The sequence below is a fragment of the Mesoplodon densirostris genome, chromosome 9, assembly GCF_025265405.1.
Source record: "Mesoplodon densirostris isolate mMesDen1 chromosome 9, mMesDen1 primary haplotype, whole genome shotgun sequence".
Classification (NCBI taxonomy): domain Eukaryota; kingdom Metazoa; phylum Chordata; class Mammalia; order Artiodactyla; family Ziphiidae; genus Mesoplodon; species Mesoplodon densirostris.
The window spans coordinates 40,289,049-40,309,799 of record NC_082669.1 but is presented as its reverse complement, the minus strand read 5'-3'; the positions used below and the strand labels follow the sequence as shown (position 1 = coordinate 40,309,799).

Genomic DNA, 20,751 nt, shown 5'->3' with positions numbered 1-20,751 from the left:
TGGGTACCAAATGCAAAGATTTAAGAAACATCTGCTCTCTCAATCTAGGTCATTTCTGGATAGAATAATCTCTTTTAAGAAGTTGTAATAATAGCAGCTGTCATTTTAATACCACTAAGAACCAGTTATTTTCCATACATGACCTCATTTAATCCACACAACCGACCTATAAGGCAGGTATTAGTACTCCCACTGTGTATTTGTAGAACTTCAAAGAAGCTAAGCAAATCAATCAAAGGCCAAACAGCTAACAAGCAGAAGCAGCAGCACCAAAACCTAGGTCTTTAATTCTAGCTTCTAGATGCTTCCTCCTGTGTTACACAATCTGTTTGTCTGTTGTTGTTTTTTTCTTTTTTACATAGTGTCTAAAGATACGCTTTATTCTACCCTGAATTTATGCACCATTGATAAACTCCCACTTCCCAAAATTCTCTTTTTCCCTTCCTGACACAGTAGAGTTGAACAGTGTTAACAGTAGCCCAAGCATTGTGAGAAATCTTAGGCTTCTCTTCTCATTTTCTTCATGGAACATCTGCCTTCAACTCAAGTACAAAAGAGTAAGGCAGGAAGTAGACACGGGATAGAAAACGAAGGACTTGTTTAAACTTTCTTTTTTTTAAAAGGAAAATAAACCTTGCGAGATTTTTTTGTTTTTGTGTTTTTTGCCAGGGAATTTTTCTATGTCTGAAGACTATGTTGGATGAAATAAGAAAAGCATCTTTAATTATATTTCTTCTTCACTGTACAAAACAAAAACAAAAACAAAAAACATTAGGACTGGTGGAGCTTCTTATCAAGGAAAACCAAAACTGTGTACAATTCGTTCCCATCCGAAGTTTGTTCCCAAGTATAATCAAAATAAGAAAGGAGCTTGCAGTGTTAGAAGTCACCCTAGTTTTCATAGTATAAACCCATTTATTACACCAAAGAAAAAATATAAGTCGACAAACTTTCCTGTATCTAAAACTGCACCCATGGCAAGGGAAACAGCAGGTTTTTTTTAATGTTCTTTATTTGCTAGAATAGGTATGTGATGCATTATCTAATTGCAGTTCTGATTAACCTTAAACAATTAGAAAATACTAACAAAACTGACAGGAACTCTGGCTAAACAATCTCCTTAAGTTGGGATTCTGTTATTATTTTATATATGTCTATACTTTCAAAATTCTTCTGAAATTTCATTTTGTCTTCACAGTTCAACAGAAACTGTTCACAGTTCATTGAAGAAAAAATAATAAAAATCTTTTATTCTAACTTTTAATACTTTGCATTTCCTTTTTAAGACTTTTAATAAAATTATATACAAATTTAGCACAGGTGAATGTGATTGCATTTTGTTTTTTATCCTTTACATCTGCATTGCCATTAGAATTAAAACTATATAAAAATCATGACTATAATAACTTAATAGTAATTTAGCTGAAATTAAGACATAAAAAAATAAATCATGTTGAATAAAAAAGAATTATACTTTAGAAAAAATAAATTCTGCCTCTGTACCTGTTAGATATTAAAAGACAAGCTTAAGACTGTGTCTGAAACTTAATTTCTTTTTTTTGCGGTATGCGGGCCTCTCACTGTTGTGGCCTCTCCCATTGTGGAGCACAGGCTCCGGACGCGCAGGCTCAGCGGCCATGGCACGGGCCTAGCCGCTCCGCGGCATGTGGGATCTTCCCGGACCGGGGCACGAACCCGTGTCCCCTGCATCGGCAGGTGGACTCTCAACCACTGCGCCACCAGGGAAGCCCTGAAACTTAATTTCTTAATCTCAAAACTGGGCAAAATTTTAGCTATTTGTCTTCATACCCTGTTTGAAAAACATTGGTGAAACTAGCTTAAGGTTTTAAGGGAAGCAGAATTTCAAAAGGGCAAAAAGAACAGCCATGGTATTAGGAACTTCCTTCTGATTTGTCAAACCATCACCATATCAATACCATTTGTATACCATTAGAAGTTTCTATTTTTTACTGAAATTGTTTAATTAAGTGATTACAATGTATGAATTCTCTGGTAGATAAAAAATGTGACTAATATAGTCTTACCTTTATTCAAATAAAATTTGCTAATTTGAGGAAGTATCTTACTCTAAAGATTTACTACCATAATTCCATGATCAATTATTAATCAGTAAGCACACATCTCTTTATTGATTATACAGTTGAAGAAGAAAAATTACTCAAGTAAAGAATTAGAACCCATGGGGATTTCTTTTTCCTTCACACCCTGCTACTCACTCTTTCCTTAGGTACATACTTCGTCTTTTCCCTTTCCTTTTGTTTACAAAAATAAGTTAAGGATTTTTGCATGTGATAGACTCTTAGTTTTATGAGATGAAATTCACACAGATCTACAGAATATATTTAATGTAGCTAGAACTTTTGGAACTCAGAGATTGGACGAAATTAGGATGTGCTTGATACATAGTAGGCAATACATACATGTTTTTTGAATGATTATATAAATGAGTGAATAAATGAGCAAATGATTTTCTGCCCAGTAAGGGGCCCTATTTCAGTATTAAGGATTGGAACAAATTTGATTGACATAGCAAGCCCCAGGGATTTGGCAAAAATCCTAGGCCATTCTTGGAGAATTTATGGAGCCATAACTGGCAGGTATTTCTTATACCTACAGTATAGAAATGCCCTCCCAAAAATTTATCTTTCAATTCTGTATCAATAAGGCAGTTTAGCTTTCATGATAGTCTAAAGTGTTTGAAACTGAAATGCTTCTTTAACAGCTGTAAGTGTCAGAAGCATGTTCCAGATTTTAAGCTGTCAAGATTTAGCCTCTGTGATGATATATGTATTCTCAATGCTTTATTTAAATTTTACCAAAAAATATAAATATTATTGGATTAAAATGATTATGTTCCTAACAGGCTGAGTGAGAAATATCTCTGAGGTGATCAAAATGCAGTCATGGAAATATATGAAAAAATAGAGCCATTTAAATGCAGAAAATCCTTCAGTATTTTTTATGTATTTCAAATGTAATTGGGTCATTATGTGGAAACACTGTTTTTAATCGACCTTTTACAGAGACAAACTCTTTGATTTAGTTAAAAATTAAATCTAGAATGACATGATAAACTTGACTCTGTTTTGTTGCTTACATTAGAAACTGCTATAGTATACAACTAAAAAATGTCATCTCTGCAGAAACTCATTTCAGAAGTGAAAGTTCAGGTGGAAAACCAGATAAAAGGCATCTATTTTAACATTACTGCCATCTGTCCAGATGGGAGCAGAAAGCCAGGCACAGACGGATGCGGAAATGTGACAAGCAATGACGAAGTATGTGGGTGTGCGTTTTTCCCATTTAAAGTAAACTAGTTGTTTGGCATGCTTTCTTACAGAAAAATCAAACCATTCAGAAAAACTTTTTTTACTACCGACCTCAAGAATCTCATTTACACTTCAAAGTAACTTTTATTATCCAATCCCTAAGTTCCTACTTGCTGTAACTCCACTGACTTTTCTCAAACTCTAGTTAAAATAAATAAATATATATCATATTAAATAATTATTTAATAATAATAACTTTAAACTTAGATGACACAGCCAGTGAATGTTAGGAAATCATATCTCCTCAAACAAGAAGTGCCTATACTTAGGATGATGATAATACCTTTTTGTTTCAAATCTGAAAATTCTCAGAGTAAATGTGAAAGTTGAAAGTAAAAACGACAGAGAAGAATGCTGTTGATAAAGATTAAGAATTACAAAATCTTTCACTTTGTGATTGTCCCGGTACACTTGTATTATCTCAATACAATGACCTACAAGGTAGGGAAATTTGTTAAGAACAACAACAACAAAAAAAAAGTGTCATCATTTAACTAAAAAGGAATGAAATATGGAAAAGAGAGATCCGGATTATAGCAGCATCAGGAAATAGGACCAGGGGAGATAGGGATTCTCCCAGGATTGGCACAATAGAAAGTAAATACACAGAAATATGCTTTTAAAAGAAATTCTTGTAGAATGAAGTGATTTTCAGTGAGTCATTTACCTCTTGAGGCATCAGTTGCCTCATTTTTAAATAAACAGCTAGAACTAGAAGATTTCCAATCCCACCTCCATCCATCTCTAAGGTTCTATGATGTTATTATTTTAATATCATGCTATAGAGAAAAAGAAAAAGTTATTGAAAGAGATTAAAAATCCTAGTATTCTAAGGTTGAATAAAGGAGAATCTTCCTTCTCTTTAGTTAGAATATACTTTTCTCTCGGGAAGTTTAGAATCTGCAGGTAGTATAGTTGTTCCAACAAGCTGTATATTTGAAATTAATTATTTCAAATTCAAATTCTGTAGGCTCCTCCATAATCACTGCTTGAATTTTGTTCAAAAGACATTTTATGCCAGTTTACAAAATACATATTTAATTTCCACTGAATACAGAGAAACTTTGTGCTAGCAAAAGATAGTGATAAGTTAGCTTTTGAGAAAGGGTTACCTTTTTAAAAGTAGCTCTTTCTTTCAAAATCAATTTTGGCAGAATGGTTTTCCTTACTCCTTACATTTTTTTTTCCTTTTGTCTACATCCCTTTTTTCCCTCACTTTCAACCAAGTAGTATAAACAGTTTGACTAAGGGAGAGTCATTTGACCACTTAATTATATAAACCCCAAGTTTTGCTCTATTAATATTGGCAGTTGACCACATTATCCTACAGTCTGTTAATCCTTATATTTTTAAAGAGAAAAAACATTTCAAGTCTGACACCAACTGTATTGATTTTAATATTATGAGACTAATTCTAATTCCGAATGGATATATATATAACGTATAAACCTAAATTTAGACCTTTCATATCATTGTGTGTATTTGTGCTAGGCTTTTTGGTTGGGATGGATATCTATCTATCTATACCTTTATACATATACATATATATAGAGAGAGCACGCAAATCTCTATATATTCATATATATATATCCATCCATATATATTCATCCATATCTATTTATCATCTATCTATCTATCTATCTATCTAACTCCATCCCAACCAAAAAGCCTAGCACAAAGTATTTTTAAATTGTAACATATCTCAGTCTAACATGGAAAAAAAACATGTAACCTTCTTATTTGCCAAAGTACCTGAAGATCATAAGGTGAGTTAAGAAATATAAATAGACACACTAAGCCGATCGTGTTGTACAGGAAGGAAAAATAGAGAAAAGGGAAAAATTTGGCAGGAGAAAGACATTCTGTAGTTTGCATGGGGGAAACCAATTCCTGCCAGGCCAGATCCTTAGTTGTAGACTAACATCTTCCACTGAGACAAATGTATGACCTTGTATTGAGATCTTAAGATCTAAAAGTGAGAATCCTAAATCTTTTTCCCTTGAGTAACATCAGGGAAAGCCCCATGTTTTCTTCTTAACACCATGTATAAACTAAAATTTAACTCTAAAACTTACTTGGGCCCCTGGAAAACAGAAACAAAATAAAAATTGTTCATTTGAACAACTGTTCATCTCAGGGTTTTAAACCAGTAGAGCAGAAGCTCTTGACTTTAGTTTATTTGATCTATCTTTAGTGCCAAATATATTCAGTAACTCCACATGTTAAGGACTGAATCCAGAAAATGGTCTATTCTCTCTCAAGTTTACTAAGAAGTCAGTTGAGGATATAAATTAATGATCGGAAGTAGAGTACACATTTCAAATAGGCTTGAACCCATGTCCATTTAATGCTGCAATACAGGCAAGTCTCAGTCATTGCATCCTTTAACTCTCCAGTTCATTAATTAGGAAATACATGAAATTAAAAAGGAATGTTATGTCTATATATGAGAGTACATGTGTAATTTATAAATATTAATTTCTATAAGATGGTATATTATTGACTTAAATATTATTAACAGATATAATATTGGTAATAAAAATTATCAAGACATATAAATATATTTTCTTCCTCCCCACCCAAAAATTTAGGTTCTTTTCAATGTAACAGTTACAATGGAAAAATGTGATGTCATGGAAGGAAAGAGCTATGCAATAATCAAACCTATTGGTTTCAATGAAACCACTAAAATTCATATACATAGGAACTGCAGCTGTCAGTGTGATGACAGCAAAGGACCTAAAAGAAAGTGTGTAGAAGAAACTTTTCTAGATGCCAAGTGCTTCCAGTGTGATGAGAATAAATGTCATTTTGATGAAGATCAATTTCCTTCTGAAAGTTGCAAGTCACACAAGGATCAACCTGCTTGCAGCGGTAGAGGAGTTTGTATTTGTGGGAAATGTTTATGTCACAAAATTAAGCTTGGAAAAGTATATGGAAAATACTGTGAAAAAGATGACTTTTCTTGTCCATATCACCATGGAAATCTGTGTGCTGGTGAGTATAAGTATGTACATGCAGTTATTTATATAGTTATATATTAAACTAGCATATATGTTAAAGTATCTTTAAATCACATCTTTATAATTACCAACTTTGAATATGAATTTAATATTCAAACTTTCAAAGTCTGTGAAATTAGGACATAACTACAGATTTACAGTACATGATTCTGATATTTATAGTTTAAATTATTTTGTACAGGAAATATTTAAAAATTAAAACCAAAAGTTAATTGTTATTTTCAAGTATGCCTTGATCTTGTAAAGACACATACCAGAAAAGGAAATTACTGATAATGTCTGACAGATTTTCTATAATCTGGGTATTCTTCTAGAAGGATCTGATTCATTCTCATAAGTGGTTACTCCCTCCATCTTGCTCAGAGGATAGTTAGCTATAAAAATATACTTTTCATTCATTGTAATATTCTTAATGCATTATCATAGATGGCATTGTAAATCTGTAGTAATTTAAATTTCTCTACTTTATTTTTGGAACAACGCCAGCAACAAAACTGTCAAAGGACAGAATTCTTCAAGAAAATGCTGGTTTCATAAGAAATCTAGATTAGTCCCAGAGGGCACACACAGACCAGATTTAAAAATGAGATAATTTAAAATGAAAATATCAAAAGTACTGTTTGGCTAATTCAGTTTACTGCCACCTAGAGGTTAGATTCTAGAAAATATATGCAACATTTGAAAATTAATACAAAATATTTTTAAATGAATTTTTTTTTTTTTTTTTTTTTTTTTTTTTTTTTCTTTTTGCGGTATGCGGGCCTCTCACTGTTGTGGCCTCTCCCGTTGCGGAGCACAATTTTTCTGTGACAGTGTGCTAAATCCACTTATTGTTAAAGCACCTTTTTAAAGTTTGCATTTTGGTAAGCAAATATTAATTAAATTATTGATGAAATGAAATATTTCATTGTAATAAGCATATGGAAAGTAACAAACCTATACAAAATACATTTTTATTCTTGTGTAAATTAAAAATGTGCCCTATGTCACAAATATGTGATGGCAAATTTCCTTTATATTCTATCTTATACACATAATATTTTATATTCTAAACATTTATTCAGCTGTACCTGGTATCTAGGTAGAATGGATTATAGATGACTTTAGAACAAACTGCAATTGTCATCTAATTTTTTAGTGTTAATCCTGTTAGGGACAGGGCAGAAAAATAATTCTGAGATCATCATTTCCCACAGCTGTCAAGCTCTCAATGAACTTTAAAATACACTGAGAATCCCAGTCTCTGTTAATAGTAGAATATTAAAAATCAATGTACTGGTCCTTCTATATGACTATAATACTACTGACCTACAGGCAGTTGAGAATCTGCTTTGAATTATTTGTATATAAGTTATAAATGCAAACTGTAGGCTGACAAGCACTTTCTTCACTAGTGTCCTTTGAGAATAAAAACACATGATCACAGATCTGCTGGCTAGGATTAGTCATGCAGCCCATATACAGGCAACCGGGTCTGGCAGGCATTTGTTTGGCCTGGATATCATTAGTTTTACATTTAACAAATTGAGCTGATCCAACAGTAGATGCTATGGAACAGTTACCCTGTGAGGTGCTCCACAATAAAAGGAAGGAGGGAAGAAGCCAGGAATTGAGGGAAGGAAGGAAAGGAGGAAGAGAAGGCGGGAGGGAGGAAAAGAGAGAGGGAAAGAGGAGAAAGGAAGGAAAGAAGGAAGGAAGGGAAAGTCTTTGGCCAGATAAACTTGAAAAACATTTTACAGCCCTGAAAATTTACCCTCTCTTGAAGATTTCTAGTTCACATTAGCATATTAAATCTTGGATACTTCCTGCAGGCTAAAATCCACTTAACTGAGTATAATCAGTGTTCTTCCTCAACTACAACATGCACACACATACCACCTTGCTTTCTTTCTTGCCTTCTCTCATTTAACACCTAATAACACCTCACAGCATACTTTAAGACATGCCCCACAAACCTGCTAAATAATGTGCTGAAGATGTGAAAGGATTACTTCAACTTCCCCAGAGGTCTTATCTTTAAACAAGGCACTAGCAGAACTGAAGCACTTAAAAGGGTTTGCCAAATAGACCTTCAAAGTTATCCCAGGCCCTGAGCAATAATGAGTGACTAAGAGAAAAAATTATGGAAGCTATTCATAAAATACCCGTTTTTCAAATTTCAAATCAGATAACATTACATCAGCCTCTGTAGCTTCTTTATATTTGTGTCTTTTTAATTTAAAACTGAATGTACAGCGATCTTCAAGTAGTTGGGCAGCCACTGCGGCAGGGCAGAATTCATAATTGTCAGCACAATAGATTAGCATGGGGAGATTATCTACAATAGAACATCTTTGAAAATAGACACTCCTAAGTCCTGGCATTGTTTATGTCAGACAAATAGAAAGTGATGCTGTTTCTATTCACTTGACTGTCAGTGTGTTTCCATGGAGACGGAAGGGGAATTCATGTTTGGAAATGCTTCACAAAGTCAGTGACCTCAATAACTTAGGTCTTTGTTGCAGGGCATGGAGAGTGTGAGGCAGGCAAATGCCAGTGCTTCAGGGGCTGGGAAGGGGATCGGTGCCAGTGCCCATCAGCATCTGCCCAGCACTGTGTCAATCCAAAAGGCCAAGTGTGTAGTGGAAGAGGCACATGTGTATGTGGCAGGTGTGAGTGCACCGATCCCAGGAGCATCGGCCGCTTCTGTGAACATTGTCCCACATGTCACACAGCCTGCAATGAAAACTGGTATGTGTTTCCTGATTCCAAACATACATAAAGCAGTCCTTCATTATATTCATGTTCGACCTTTTCTATTTTGCCTACCTTAACCTAAAAGTTACTGGATCTTCTCCAGATAAATTGTTATCATCACGCTAAAAAAGAATTGAATGAGGAATTTAGGAATTAGAAGACTTAGACTCCAGTCTTTGGCCATGCATGAGAATTTATCTAGGTATTCACTGCCTTTTTTGAAATAGGTTTTTTTTTTAAAGAATAATATTCAGTGTTCATAAAGGTTCATTGGGTTGTTTTTCCCCCAGATTTTTTGAGATATAATTGTCATATAACCTCGTGTAAGTTTAAGACGTACGATGTGATGATTTAGGGGCTGCCTGCTTCCCAACTTACTATTAATTAGCTGTTTGATCTAGGGCAAGATTTTTTAAATTCTTTGTGCCTCAGTTTCATGATATTAAAAGTGAGGATAATAATAATACCGTGGTATAATTCTGTGAAATAATTAAATTAGATGTTCAAGCAAAAAATACCTACACCTTTGTACTTGGTGCATACTAATCATAGAATAAATGTTAGCTGTTATTATTGTTTTATTTTTATTCTTTTAAAGATAAAGAGTGGTGGCTATGAAGCACTCTAGAAAGAAGTGATGGATAAGGGAAAGGTGATGTTAAATAACGGTGGCATTGTTGTTTTGTGCCAATAATTAATTTTCCAATAACAATTTGAGTCCTGCTCAAAGACCACTACTCAGAATATCACTGTGCCTTACAATTTGTTTTATTCAATTTTTAAAAAGACATTCTCAAGTAAAATTTTTTAAATTATGCATTGTAGGTTATGTAACTCACTAGGAAGATAATGATGGAGTGATGGAGGTATTTCTAATGAACCCAACCAAAATTTGAGCTGTATGTTCATTGCTAAATTTTTCTAGTAGTATCATAATATTCGTCTTCTAAAACATCTGTGCTAGCTGGTTTTGTTTTTGCAGTGAGAGTATCTTATTCATTTCCTAGAGATTTTCTTCTCAGTACAGAAAAATCATTATGTTGATTTTATACATTAAAATATTTTAAGTGGTTAGAATGTAACTTTGCCATGGTATTAAATTCAGCCAAGATTACAAATAAATGTCACAGTTTTCTTTCCCAGTTTTACAATTCTGCTGTCCTAAAGCAGTACCCTATTTTATTTTTTACAGAAAATACTACAGGCTACAACCTTTTAAAAAATTAAATGTTTTCACTTGTTTCCCCTTACAGGAATTGTGTGCAATGCCTTCACCCTCACAATCTGTCTCAAGCTATACTTGATCGGTGTAAAACCTCATGTACTCTCAAGGAACAGCATTATGTGGACCAAACATCAGGTAAACAAAAGGTTAATAATCAAAGTACTGAAGAGTATCTGTAGAGAATCATATTCCCCAAAAAGGCTCATAATCAACCATCCTAAAGAAAGAACTAACTGCTTCAATGTTTTCAACCTCCAAGAAATAGTGCTCTATAAAACCAGGTGAGGATATTTGCCATGGTATGGCTGAATTGTTAGATCTCCCACCTAACAATTAAACTACCATCTCAACTACCCAGCTAAATTTGCATGCTGTGCACCTCCATGGAAGTATATCAAACAGATTTTCTAGAGAGACCTCAGTGAGCCAAGAATAGGAGTTTCCTAGGTAGAGTCCATTTCACCCTTAGAGACAAGGTCTATGGAGCCATCATTACCCTTCACAATCCAAACCTGCTTCCAGTTATAACCTTCCTCATGTCAAACGAACATTTACTTTCATGTTTCAGGTGACACCAAAAAATTCTAAGTAGCAATGATTTGATTTTGCAAAGTACATAATTTCAAAAGGGCCATTCCTCCCTGATAATTTTCATTCTGATATAAATATAATTTAGGGGTGAATTAATATAAAGATGGCACAATGGAAAAGGTATGGAAATTTTAGTCTGAAGACCTTAGCTTAAGGCATGTCTCCTGACACTAGTAGCTAAGAAATATCAGCCCTCTTACAAAATTTCACTGAGCCTCAGTTTCCTCATCTGTAAAACAGAGATAACAATACCAACCTCAAAGAGTTGTGTGGATTAAATGAGCCAGTGAACATGAAAAAACTTTTTCAGTTAAAAGATGACATATGAATGGAAGAAACATGTGAAAGCCGTGTTCAAAGATCATTTTGGACAAAAATTCATTAGAACCCAAAAGCCAGCACCCCATTTTGTTCAGGTTTAAGGTGTTAAACTATATAAGAATTAGAAATGAAGCTTGAAATTATGTATTCATTGAAAATGTACCTACTGCTACTACTATTTCTAGTCTTTCCTCTAACCTGTAAGAATAATTCCAGGTCTTAGAGAGACTGCACAGAACAAACTTTCTCCAGAGTTTTGTTTCCGTCTCCCCTCACATCCACACTAATCTTAGCCCATAATAAATTTGGCTTTGAAAAGAGCCCATGTGCTGCCAGCTGGGGCTGCAGCAATCACACCCCAAAGCCAAGTGCCTTTCCTAATAAATAGAGCCCTTATTGTCAACATGTAATTTATTATGTTAAGGAAACAAACCTATTTTGACCTAAGTGTGGTTACAAAAACTATTCCCTTAAAGCTCCTTAGGAAAAGCCCTTGCTTGACCTAAACTAAGAAAAGAGGCATGGCCAGGGCTAAATTTTTAGCTCTCCAAATTTTAAAATTTAAAAATGCATGCAGATTTGAGCCCCCAAAATGTCCTCCATCCTAACCCATTAGAAATATTTGTAAAATGTATTAGTAGCTAGGGGGCTACCCTCCCCTTCACAACTATTGTGCAAGGAGAGGGAAAGGGCATTTGTTAGCCACCTCTATTATCTATCCACTTGATCACACTTAAAGGGTGTTCTTTTGGTCTTTCTGGCTAAGCTCCTACTAGGCAAGAAGCCATTAAGTGAGATCAAGCCACGTGCCTCCTTAGCTGATTAACTATTCTAAGTCAGCCAAGGGAAATGAAAGGCGTCCATGTCACAAACCTGGGCACCACCAAGGGTACCACTTTTGAATAGAGCATCTTGGATTCTTTCTGCGTGTGAGACCATAACAAACGGAGACTTGCACTTGCATTTGGTGCTTCTATTCCAGTTAGTAGTCCTCCAGCCTCCTTTTAGCACTTCTTTCAAGGAACCTTATCACTATGACCAAGAGAAAACTGGGCTCTAATTCTTCCCACTTAGAGAAGAGCCCCTGCCCTTGTTACTGAATTCTTGGCGTATTCAAGAGCAATGCTTGGTCATCCCTGGGATTTCAGACACAAATCACTCATGACTGACTGTTCTTCTAAGCCTTGGCAGGTCCCCTCCCAAAAGGCATTCTCAAGGAGACCTTCAGACAGTTAGGTGAAGTCCCCAAAGTCTGGAGGATGCACGGAAAACACATGCTTCTTTAGGCCAGGAGGTAATTTTGTGAGTGTGGGGCAGCTGGTGAGTTCTGTGGAGTACTTGTGTATTATGCAACCATGTTCCTCTTAGACTAGGGTAATACCTCTGGCAGCCACAGAGCCTGCAGACTTTCCAACTAGAGTTTGCCAAAGGTCTAGGGCTAAAACAGAGACCTAGAATGCCCCTCCTCTTAATGCTGCATTTCCTTTTCCAGCTAGTAATTATCTGTTCTTGAAAAAACAAAAAGCGGAATTTTTAGAAGCAAAATAGGATAGATTTGGTTAACAGACAAGTAAAAAATAAATTAATAACAATTGAGGAAAGAGATTTGGGTATTGTCCCAAATTATACACTCCCATTTCCTGGAGAAGCTATGTATAATAATAATGAAAACTTACACTGCAGTTTCAAAGGAAATATTTATTCATCTATTAGAGTAGCACTAATTTTAGCTTCTGCAGATGTTTACTTTATTTTCCATTACTGATGTGTCACAAATGAGGAGTAAGCATAACAAGAAAAACATACGTTAATGCACGGAGCTGTTAAATAATTTTTTAAATCCTATTTTCCACTTAGTGATCCACACCACACCAAAAAAACTGTCCCTCTCTCTGTCACGGATAAAATTATATTTGGTTAAGGGAGTTGGACATATTCCAGTTAGTACAAATAAAGAATCAAGCTGCAAAGAAATAATCTTATTGAATACCTTAATTGTGGCTATTCTCCAAAGGAGAGTTTTCTGTTGAAAATATTTGAATAATAAATGAGTAATAATAATTAGTTTACTTCTTGAATCAACAATAATGGCAGTCCTCTATTTTGAAAATGTAGATTTGCAAATATCTCTGATCCTACTGAGATGATGAACATTATTTACTTCTAACATTATTGTTAGAACCCTTTGATTTACTCATTCCAGTTTTTTAAACCATTTATTTGCTTCTTTACAGAATGTTTCTCTAGCCCAAGCTACTTGAGGATATTTTCCATCATCTTCATAGTTACATTCTTGATTGGGTTGCTTAAAGTCCTTATTATTAGACAGGTGATACTACAATGGAATAGTAATAAAATTAAGTCCTCGGAAGATTACAGGGTGTCAGCCTCAAAAAAGGTCAGTGAATTCTAAAAAATAAATACTTTCAGTATGTTATTGTCTACTTTCAATATTTAGGCACTTAATTAATGATATTTCCTCTCCATCAAGGACAAGTTGATTCTGCAAGGCGTTTGCACAAGAGCAGTAACCTACCGACGTGAGAAACCTGAAGAAATAAAAATGGACATTAGCAAATTAAACACTCATGAAACTTTCAGGTGCAACTTCTAAAAAGATAAAAAAGTACTTTATGGGAAACTGGATTTTTAATGATCGCTCCTAAAAATTATTATTATAAAATAGTAATTTTATAAGTCACAGGAGGAGATAAATTTTCTAGATCATGCCAGTTGCTGGTTGTCCACTCGAATGAAGACTGACAAGCATCCTCATCATCATGTGACTCACACTGCTGCTGAATTCTTCAGAGAAAAATGTGTCTTACTACTGTTTGATACTAGTGTCATTGTAGCACTTTACTGTAATATATAACTTATTTAGATCAGCATAGAATGTAGATCATCTGAAGAGCACTGATTACACTTTACAGGTACCCGCCATTTCTACACTTCCCAGAGAGACAATGCTGTGAGATAGTTTTGGCATTGTGTCACTACAAGGGTACAGTAATCCCTGCACCAAACATGCAGATGAAAAAATAATACGGCAGTTATACTAATGTTGCCAAACACTTCAACAATTGGCAGTGAATAGACAAGAACAGATAGATGAGTAAATGATTAGTGTTTCACTCATTCAAGAGATGAACAGATAAAACCTTAATCTTGAGGGATATTGCTTTTGAAACTAGTTTTATGCATGTGTGTTTGTTTTCTTCTTTTACAAGATGGATATTAATTCTAACATTCTTTCCTCTTTGCCTTTATATTTTGGTTTTCTTTCTTACAGGATAAGTTTATATAATGTCACAGATGACTGGATTAAATAAGTGCTAAGTTACTACTGCCATAAAATCTAATAATAATACAATGTCACTTTATTAGAATACTTTTAAAAGCTGAACATTTAATAAGGTACACTTCAAGTAGCATCAAAATTTGAACAGCTTCGTTGTGTGCAGATGTGGAGTTTTATACTTCCTACCTGGTAAACTGGATGGATTATTTCACCATTTCATTTGTCTAATCATCAGGTGGAAATTCACGAGATATTTAGAAACTCTGCAAAGTTTCTAAGCAAAGTGCCACACTTTTGAGTCTTCTCCAATATTTATTCCAAGTAGATAGTAGCATTTTTCAAATTAAAAGCTAAATTAAGCTATATTATTTTTGCCCTTCAATGCAGTCTAAGGACATTCTTTCTTTGAATCACCTCAACCCTACTCACCAGAATTCTAAAAGTACACAATTGGAGGAGGATAGACAATATCTTAGAAATAAGCTAATTCACTCTTGTAGTTAGTCAGAGAACTGAGGCTCAGCAAGTTTAAATGATTTCTCCAAAACCCCTAAGTGACCAAGTGGCAACATTCAGAGAGAACTATTTTCTTATTGCCAGGCCAGTGTTCATTGAACAATGAATGTCATACTACCTCTTGAATCTTTAAAATAATCAATTGGCAAGTATTTTTAGATGTGATTTACTGAAGTCTTAAGTATAAGAAAATTTCAAAACAAAGCAGAAAAAAGTAATTCAAACAGAATTGTCCATGGTTGGCTTCCAGTCTATCAGCTAATCAGCTTCTAAGAGACTGCAATATAGCCTAACTAGAGGGAAGTCCATTCACACCATAGCCTGTGTGAACGGCGCCCCTTGGAGTTGTTCAGTGCTCCGTGCTCATCCAGAGAGCTTGATACAGACAGAGGCCATGAACTTTTATCCTCCCCAACAGGAACTTCATCACAATTACCATATCCTTACAGACTTATTCAGTCTGATTTTATTGGCTAGAAGTCCAACAGTCCTGTATGCAGTACAGAGCTTTGCCTATGACAACTAAGGAATTTATTTTAAATTCCTTTAAAATGTCTTCTTATAATCAGCTCCCCAGACTTTCTGTCTTCCAGCACTTGAGTTAAAGTGCCAGATATCTGCATTTCGATGAAGACTAAATCCCACTCCATATTCTACCCTAAAGAGGATTTAAAAACATATAATAAGTTGTTCTGCAGCCAACAAACACAATAACTCCATCAGCCGTCCCCTGCAGCCAAGCAATTATGATGCTAGGTTGAACTGTATTTCTTTCCCCAAATGAGAAATCAGCGGCATTGACATAATTCAGTACTGTGACTCACTTATGTAAAATACCTTTGATCACCAAGGATAATGCAAAACTTCTTTTTGCAGCATGCCTGTCACAGCATCCTTTTTAAAAAAGAAAATAAATGGATATTTGACAGCCCCCAAAAAGGAAAAAGTGGAAAATATCCATTCACTGAAATGCTGAAAATTTTAAAACATTTAAAAATTTTAAAACATTATGATGTTCATAAGCTAATTTCTATGTGGGCTGAGTTATCCAAAATAGCATAATAAAATGAAATTCTTAAAGTAAAGGGATGTATATTTTGACACTCTCACTAGTTTGCACTAATTTATAGTGGAACAAGGCTCTTCTCATAGGAAGGGACAAACTTTCTGACAGGCAGTTCAATGCTAGATGATGACTGCAGTTATGCTTGTGATGTCTTGTGCTTTCCTTTTTTACTTAAAGGTCTAATTCTTAAAAGATTTTAGAGCTTATATTTACTTGAAAAATTGACATTTTCCTTGTGAGAAAAGAATTAATATTTGACTAGCTAGAATTAATTAAAAGTTAAGGGAAAACAGGGTATTCTTAGATTAAATAATTTATGTAAATAAAGCCTATTTTCAACTAATATGTACACAGGAGCCTTTTGAGATTCACTGATATTAAACACGAGTTATGAAACTTTAAATGATTAACAAAGTTAAGAACTTCAACAACACTTTTGGTACGACAGCATTTCTGTGCCCTAAAGTATTTCATGATTTAGAAATGTGCCATATATGCACTACAATATAACTGTATGCATTTTACTTCTCTGGGGATATCTTTACACTGCAGTGTACATGCATTTATAAGCATCTGATATCTTTTTTTGAAATTTATTAATAGTTATGAAGTCTCAGACATTCTCTGAAAGACTCAGAAATTCACTAAAACTCTGATTATGTCCTAAATGTTTAATTTAGCTTCGGTTTATAAAGATTAAAAAAAAATCTAAGGTTAAACAGAATAGATTTCTCTGGAGGCAAATTTTTCAAAATTCAAAATTAAAATTAGTGGATGCATCAGATGTAACACTTCACTAAAGAATAAATTTCAAAAATTTTTAATATACACTTAATCTTTATTGAAGATATTCTTATGTATGACAATGGGCATCTATAAGATGTTGAAATATGATTATGATGGACTATGAAAATTTTTCTCCTTAGAATTATGTTCCTCCTGGTACCTGATATAGTAAGTTAAACTCAATGGCTTTTCCTTCCTTTCCTTACTCCTGTTCTTTTCTATTCATTTTTCCTAAGAGAGTGCCCCAAAACTTCAAGCTCAATAAGCCTAATTGTGAAAAATAACTGACTGTAATGGTATAATGAAGTTCTTCATTTCCATACATCTCTTAATGATTTTAAAATTTATTTGAATCTATGCACCTGAACAAAGACCCATTAAAAACTAAGAATTTTAAATTTTTACAACTGTTCGACTTCCTTCCATTTTAAAGGATTTGAGATCTATATATTTTAATAAAAGTATCAAGTGAAATACAACCACTTGGGAGTTCAATCATGTGCATATTATATTGTTTTATTTACTCTTAACATTTAATTTATAACTATCCTTATTTATATCAACCTTAAGAACTCCACTTCATGTAATGCAAACTGAGATATATTTTGAAAGAAATATAAAACTAGCATTCTTTCAGATCATTTCCCTTTTCTCTTATAATTCCTCAATGGTAAATTTATTATGGGTAACTAATTATACATGTTCATATTTCATTAATTCTAAGACATCCACTTTTTAATTTAACATCTCTAAAATGTATCTTGCAGTTGTTGACCTCTTATATGCAGTGTTTGAAGTTTTGCTTAAATAAACATTATACTAATTTATCTTTAACCAAATGTTCATGGGTACAGGGACATTCATTTTTGTATAAATATTTAATAACACATTTATGATAACATGTGAAGTCAGTTTTCAGTACATCTGGATCACATACAACTCAACACGGAGCCTAACCATCTGATTATGAGTTCAAATCCTGTAGACCTTTAGGTTATAAAAGCTCTTTCGGCCTCCTTCTTATGCTTTATGCTAGTGGCTACAATTTCAGCAAACCCTAACCTAACTGACAAGAATGAGTGAGTTTCTCCCAGGTTTGTTAACAAATTTTTACTCTTTCTATTACTTCCTAAAGAATACTTGCATATGATCATCTCACTTTTAGACAGAATTAACTGGAAAAATATTTCATAAAACCATCATATTTAGATTTAGATTTTGCACATTTAGGTTTTGCAGCATCTTGTATGTCATATGTCAATGACAGGAGAAAAATACGATATAACCAATCAGTGTTGTAGGAAAACTTTCCCTTCAAGTTCTCTTACATTTTTATTCTTTATCATTTCTGTTCTTTTGTTTGATTTTTTTCTTTGGCTCTGATAAATTCACCTTAAGCCCATGTAACGACTGTCATAAAACTGCATATTTAAATTATTTGACTTATATGAAACGATTGTTCAGCTATCTGGGCAGCTGTTAATGAAATATCTGAGAGTAATAACACTACTCTTTTATCTACCTGGATTACTTTCCCACAAAAATTTACCTTTGTAAGCTAACTCTATTAATCAGGTTTCTAGCCTCCATAACCTATTTCAGTTAAAATAATCTAATCCAACAATAAAAAAACCAAAAACACTGCAGTCATCAAGGATGGAAATTGTATGACTTGTGTAAAAAGTCTTTACTAACTTTACACTGTACAACAGATAAATGTGATTTTGATAACAATTCCACACAATAAGTATGGCACATAGATTTTATTAATATTGAATACAAAATATTTTAATTCTAAATTAAAATAAAATATAAATTTGCACATATTAATATAGAAATTAATTTGGTGTATATTTAACATAACTTTAAAACCATTTTACATTTGCCAGCTACTTCATTAAAGTTTTTTAAATGTCTGCAAAAAAATTAGAAATGTTTTTAAATTTCAGTAATATAACCTATGTGTTTAAGTCCTGCCTTTGTAAAAAAAATTTTTTAATATAGAGTGTATTTTTAAATTAAAATATTTGAATATAAAATAGTTCTAAGAAAGAAACTATTTCTCATTAAGCAAGTTTCTTATTATTTCTGGCTTTGAATTATACATAAATTTAAATTGCCTTAAATGACATAGAAGATTGGGGAATACGATAATTTCACATTGTATATTATGAGCCTGTTCATGTAATTCTGATTGACTACTAACTTTGGTTTATGTATTTATTAAAGAGCTGACACTGTAGTTTGTTGTGAGATGTTTATTTTTATAACAGAGCTTATAACAGTTATGACAAGGCATTTAATTAATGCATCATTCTGTTTAAAAGTAGGTGTTAACCAATATGAAATTCTATGTTTTAAAATAAAAATGTAAAGATCTAAGTACGCACAGAATGCTTCTTTATTTCTTATTGTGTGCTACATGACTCTCAGCACTGCCAGAGAATAGTACATTGTCACACAAGGAAATGTAGTAACATTCATACATGGTCATTGGTAGAGGACATTACATAATGCCAAAAAGCTACTACTTCTGGAAAACTGTAGAGCCAATGATAAAGATGTGAGGCCATCCTAATTGCTCTATTTCCCTTCAATAGCTGCCCAATGGTGAAAGCAGAAGGAATATCCTAATTACAAAAACTGAAAAATTAGCTAAAAGACAAATTGGGTTTTTTCTAGCAGACAAAGGCTTCTACCATCACCCTGATAACAAACATAACATGTTCATAATCTTCAACTGCACATTCTCCAGAGCCATATTTAAACAAGTGAAATTTATGGAGTACCCTTGTGTTGTGATTTTCCTTTATTTAATCTAGTGGAAAAACTAAAGCAGATGAGGGAGCACACTGAAAGTTAAATAAGATATGCAGACAGATTTCCTGTCCTTAAGGAGTTTTAATAGTTTGAAGGGAAGGATATGTGTGGCATACTATAGATAAAAGGGTTTCACTGGAGAGATCAGATGGAAGCTATCAGGAGGTTTAACAAGGCCTTTGTTTTTGAGGATTCATCCCAGTTGGGTTTGGGCTACAGTCTTTCAGGCTCAGAATACTGATTTTGTTATGAGTGTTGTTTGGCCCCATTCTTCCCTTCCCTCTTTAGCAATAGGACCCACACCCTGAGTTTGAATAGAGCACACAGCTGAGACTTAACTACCCAGACTCCTTTGCAGCTAAATGTGGTTACAGGACTAAATGTTGGTCAGTGGGGCAGATGCGAGAGGAACCCAGGATCTCACTTCCCCTTTCCATGTTTTTGCTATCTCGACAATTAGAGGTGTCTTGGCAAAGGAAACCCTGTGCTGAAATATTCAGAGCTTCCCCCTCAGCCAAGAACTGCTCTCCTCAACTGAACCCTGGTAGGGAAACAATCTTTTTAGCTAAACCATTGCATTTGATGGTATAGCAGATATTTTGTACTCTAATGATGTGTTATTTATATAATTGTCTTACTCCTCAGTGATACTAAATACCATTTCTGTCAATTTTTCAAATAAGGAAAACAAGGCACATAGAGGTTAAGCACCGTGTATAAATGAACACAGCCAGTAGGTGGCCAAGGCCGGATTCATAGGAAGATCTGTTTTTCATTCCATAAATGACTGATCATATGTTTTATGAGGATAGATTTTTACGAAGTTAATTAGTTTTACTAGTTTAACTATGTCCTTATGAACCAAAAAAAAGTGCAATAAAGTTGAGGAGCTAATATATGTGCAGAAACACTACACAGGAAGAAGTGAATGGAACTTAAAGATGAAAAACAAAATGTTAAGTGCACTCAGATGCTGTAACTAGACTGGAGCAGTCCATGGAGGATAGCATTTGGCC

The 20,751-nt window shown here is 33.9% G+C and overlaps 1 protein-coding gene across 1 annotated transcript in view; it reads left to right on the top strand.

Annotated features, from left to right (window-relative positions):
- ITGB8 (integrin subunit beta 8) overlaps positions 1-14,524 on the top strand; it is a 100,961-nt gene extending 86,437 nt beyond the window's left edge. The window contains exons 9-14 of the mRNA XM_060108301.1: positions 3,165-3,299; positions 5,942-6,347; positions 8,878-9,103; positions 10,363-10,469; positions 13,481-13,644; positions 13,738-14,524. Coding sequence (XP_059964284.1) covers positions 3,165-3,299; positions 5,942-6,347; positions 8,878-9,103; positions 10,363-10,469; positions 13,481-13,644; positions 13,738-13,860 — 1,161 coding nt within the window. The 3' untranslated portion in view covers positions 13,861-14,524. The remainder of the gene's footprint in view (positions 1-3,164; positions 3,300-5,941; positions 6,348-8,877; positions 9,104-10,362; positions 10,470-13,480; positions 13,645-13,737) is intronic.
- The last annotated feature ends 6,227 nt before the right edge of the window (positions 14,525-20,751 follow it).